This window comes from Nanorana parkeri, unplaced genomic scaffold, assembly GCF_000935625.1.
Source record: "Nanorana parkeri isolate BGI_ZX_2015 unplaced genomic scaffold, ASM93562v1 scaffold3383, whole genome shotgun sequence".
NCBI lineage: Eukaryota > Metazoa > Chordata > Amphibia > Anura > Dicroglossidae > Nanorana > Nanorana parkeri.
Window position 1 is genome coordinate 35,383 of NW_017309651.1, and position 4,074 is coordinate 39,456.

General features: G+C 51.0%; 1 protein-coding gene across 3 annotated transcripts in view; it reads left to right on the plus strand.

Moving 5' to 3' along the window:
- The window catches only part of RRM1 (ribonucleotide reductase catalytic subunit M1), a 27,079-nt gene that overhangs the window by 18,028 nt on the left and 4,977 nt on the right, over positions 1–4,074 (plus strand). For all 3 annotated transcript variants that reach the window (XM_018574932.1, XM_018574930.1, XM_018574931.1), the window contains 7 exons: positions 471–554; positions 645–806; positions 915–994; positions 1,090–1,291; positions 3,103–3,252; positions 3,336–3,557; positions 3,641–3,717. In XM_018574932.1, coding sequence (XP_018430434.1) covers positions 471–554; positions 645–806; positions 915–994; positions 1,090–1,291; positions 3,103–3,252; positions 3,336–3,557; positions 3,641–3,717 — 977 coding nt within the window. The remainder of the gene's footprint in view (positions 1–470; positions 555–644; positions 807–914; positions 995–1,089; positions 1,292–3,102; positions 3,253–3,335; positions 3,558–3,640; positions 3,718–4,074) is intronic.

Consider the following 4,074-nt stretch of genomic DNA (forward strand, 5'->3'; position numbering starts at 1 on the left):
CTGTCAGTCACGCAGCTGGGCGGATCCAGACATAATTGTCGGGATTTGCACTTCAGCTGCGGCGTCTCGGTATATAGGGAGCTAGAGCTCCCTATATACTGAGCTTAGGGTGACGGGAGGACGCTAGTTTGTGTCCTCCCGTTACACTAAGAAGAACTATGGGGAAAAGCCCCGACCCCGTAGTTCTCCTTTTAAGAATGCCCTATGGGTAAAATTAAATCAGATTTTCATACGCAATGTAAAATCCTATTGTGGGCATCCAATCGCTGTATTCATAAACATGCTCTCGGTACTACTTTGCTCCCAAACTGCGGCATGCTGGGAGTAGTGGGGGGTTATCCTGGGCTGGCTGACAGTGTTTGTTTGCTGGTGCACAATCCTCTTGTAGGCGACGGTATAACCCGAAGGTGAGACGTCTGTGTCCCTCAATGGACCCCAAGAAATAAATAGACTTGTTTTTCTCCCATCAGACAAACGGTAACTCCAATGGCTTGGTACCGATGTTACGGGTATACAACAACACCGCTCGCTATGTGGATCAAGGAGGAAACAAGGTACGTGCGGTCTCCACTCGCTCTGCTTTCACCTTGCATAGTTTGGACCTTATTTATTTCTAAGGCCTTTGATTTCCCCATCTTATTTAGAGGCCTGGAGCATTTGCAATCTACTTGGAGCCTTGGCACTACGATGTGTTTGAGTTCCTGGATCTGAAAAAGAATACAGGGAAGGAGGAACAACGGGCCAGAGATCTCTTCTATGCCTTGTGGATCCCGGATCTGTTTATGGAACGTGTGGAATCTAATCAGGTGGGTGAAATACTACACAGGTTATCGGTAGACTGTGATCTGCATGGTTGAGGTTTGCAGTGCCTCGAGACTTAAAAAGCACACGTGACTTGTTTTCCTCCTTGGTAGGATTGGTCCCTGATGTGTCCCCACGAGTGTCCGGGGCTGGAGAACGTTTGGGGTGAGGAGTTTGAGAAATTATATGAACGGTGAGCAGCTGTCCTCAGTTTTCATGGTCCTGTTTTCGCTCCTGTATGCGGTCTGTACTGACGGTCTGTTTTTTTTTTCTTCCTGTGCACCTCAGGTACGAGAAGGAGGGTCGGGCACGCAAGGTAGTGAAAGCACAACAGTTGTGGTATGCCATCATGGAATCTCAGACAGAAACTGGCACTCCTTACATGTTATACAAAGACGCCTGTAACCGCAAGAGCAACCAGCAGAACCTCGGCACCATAAAGTGCAGCAACCTGTGTACAGAGATTGTGGAGTACACCAGTGACGACGAGGTGAGTGTTTACCGGAGGAGACTGCTCGAAGAAATCTCTTACCTGTAAATGTCATCCAAATGTTCTCTGTACATGAGAAATGTGCTTCACGCCTCACTCCAATGCATGTTTAAAGTGTTCCTTTCATGCCTTTCCCTGTAATAGAAGAGGTATTATACCCCCCTCTCCGGTGTCCTGTCTCCTACCTCCCCTCTGTTCTCTGTAATAGAAGAGGTATTATACTCCCCTCTCCGGTGTCTCCTCCTCCCCTCTGTTCCCTGTAATAGAAGAGGTATTATACTCCCCTCTCCGGTGTCTCCTCCTCCCCTCTGTTCCCTGTAATAGAAGAGGTATTATACTCCCCTCTCCGGTGTCTCCTCCTCCCCTCTGTTCCCTGTAATAGAAGAGGTATTATACCCCCCTCTCCGGTGTCCCGTGTCTCCTCCTCCCCTCTGTTCTCTGTAATAGAAGAGGTATTATACCCCCCTCTCCGGTGTCCCGTGTCTCCTCCTCCCCTCTGTTCTCTGTAATAGAAGAGGTATTATACCCCCCTCTCCGGTGTCCCGTGTCTCCTCCTCCCCTCTGTTCTCTGTAATAGAAGAGGTATTATACCCCCCTCTCCGGTGTCCCGTGTCTCCTCCTCCCCTCTGTTCTCTGTAATAGAAGAGGTATTATACCCCCCTCTCCGGTGTCCCGTGTCTCCTCCTCCCCTCTGTTCTCTGTAATAGAAGAGGTATTATACCCCCCTCTCCAGTGTCCCGTGTCTCCTCCTCCCCTCTGTTCTCTGTAATAGAAGAGGTATTATACCCCCCTCTCCGGTGTCCCGTGTCTCCTCCTCCCCTCTGTTCTCTGTAATAGAAGAGGTATTATACCCCCCTCTCCGGTGTCCCGTGTCTCCTCCTCCCCTCTGTTCTCTGTAATAGAAGAGGTATTATACCCCCCTCTCCGGTGTCCCGTGTCTCCTCCTCCCCTCTGTTCTCTGTAATAGAAGAGGTATTATACCCCCCTCTCCGGTGTCCCGTGTCTCCTCCTCCCCTCTGTTCTCTGTAATAGAAGAGGTATTATACCCCCCTCTCCGGTGTCCCGTGTCTCCCCCTCCCCTCTGTTCTCTGTAATAGAAGAGGTATTATACCCCCCTCTCCGGTTTCCCATGTCTCCTCCTCCCCTCTGTTCTCTGTAATAGAAGAGGTATTATACCCCCCTCTCCGGTGTCCCGTGTCTCCTCCTCCACTCCGTTCCCTGTAATAGAGGTATTATACCCCCCTCTCCAGTGTCCCGTGTCTCCTCCACTCCGTTCCCTGTAATAGAGGTATTATACCCCCCTCTCCGGTGTCCCGTCTCTCCTCCCCTCTGTTCCCTGTAATAGAAGAGGTATAATACCCCCCTCTCCGGTGTCCTGTGTCTCCTCCTCCACTCCGTTCTCTGTAATAGAGGTATTATACCCCCCTCTCCTGTGTCCCGTGTCTCCTCCTCCTCTCTGTTCTCTGTAATAGAGGTATTATACCCCCCTCTCCGGTGTCCTGTGTCTCCTCCTCCCCTCTGTTCTCTGTAATAGAAGAGGTATTATACCCCCCTCTCCGGTGTCTCCTCCTCCCCTCTGTTCTCTGTAATAGAAGAGGTATTATACCCCCCTCTCCGGTGTCCCGTGTCTCCTATCTCCCCTTATTGGAGGGGGGGGGTTGTTATGTGACTCCTGGAATATGCCTGGCCGTGTAGACTAGAAGAGATGTGCGTGTACATTTGGCACATGTTCTGTGTTCACATGTAGTGCTGAAGGGTCATACAATAGAATTGCTGTGCCGTGTATAACTTTTTATGGTTTCATCCTCCAGGTTGCCGTGTGTAATTTGGCCTCTCTTGCTCTGAACATGTATGTGACATCCGAACGTACATTCGATTTTAAGAAACTGGCCGATGTCACCAAAGTCATAGTGCGCAACCTAAACACCATCATAGAGATCAACTTCTACCCCATTCCTGAGGTACGCCTCTCCCCAGACATTCCTATTCCTGGTCAGGTATTCGGTGGTTTGCACACAATAATCCGCCTTCTGTCTGTCCGCAGGCCGAATACTCCAACAAGAGGCACCGTCCTATTGGAATTGGAGTCCAGGGCCTTGCAGACGCCTTCATCCTCATGCGGTACCCATTCGAGAGTCCAGAAGCTCAATTGCTGAACAAGCAGATTTTTGAGACCATCTATTACGCTGCTCTGGAGTCCAGCTGTGAGCTGGCCAAGGAGCTCGGTCCCTATGACACGTACCAGGGGAGTCCTGTCAGCAAAGGGGTAAGAATCCGTCCATATAGAAGGGTGCGGAGACTCCTTCCTGCACCTTCACTGATTGGCTCACGGTGTCGCTCTCCTTTCAGATCCTGCAGCCGGATATGTGGAACGTTACACCCACCGATCTCTGGGACTGGGCACAACTAAGAGAAAAGATTGCCAAGTAAGTCAGCAGAGTGCCATAGAATCGGCACAGGTCGGCCCATACAGCACACCTGTACTGTGCCTTGATGTCAAGTCCTCCCTCCGCTGTCACTCCTAGGGTGATGCTGCTCATCACATGATCACTGTCACATGATTGGGTCACGTGTACAGACAATAGCAAGTTTCAAAAGCAAAACTTGCAATAATCTTCCCCGCAGCAGTGATCTAGCTTCATACAATACCGAGTGTAAACCTTTTCCAGAGGTGACCCACCCACCGGCTGCGTCCTGTCCTCGGCCCGGCTGCGTCCTGTCCTCGGCCCGGCTGCGTCCTGTCCTCGGCCCGGCTGCGTCCTGGCTGACATCCCCAACCCCTC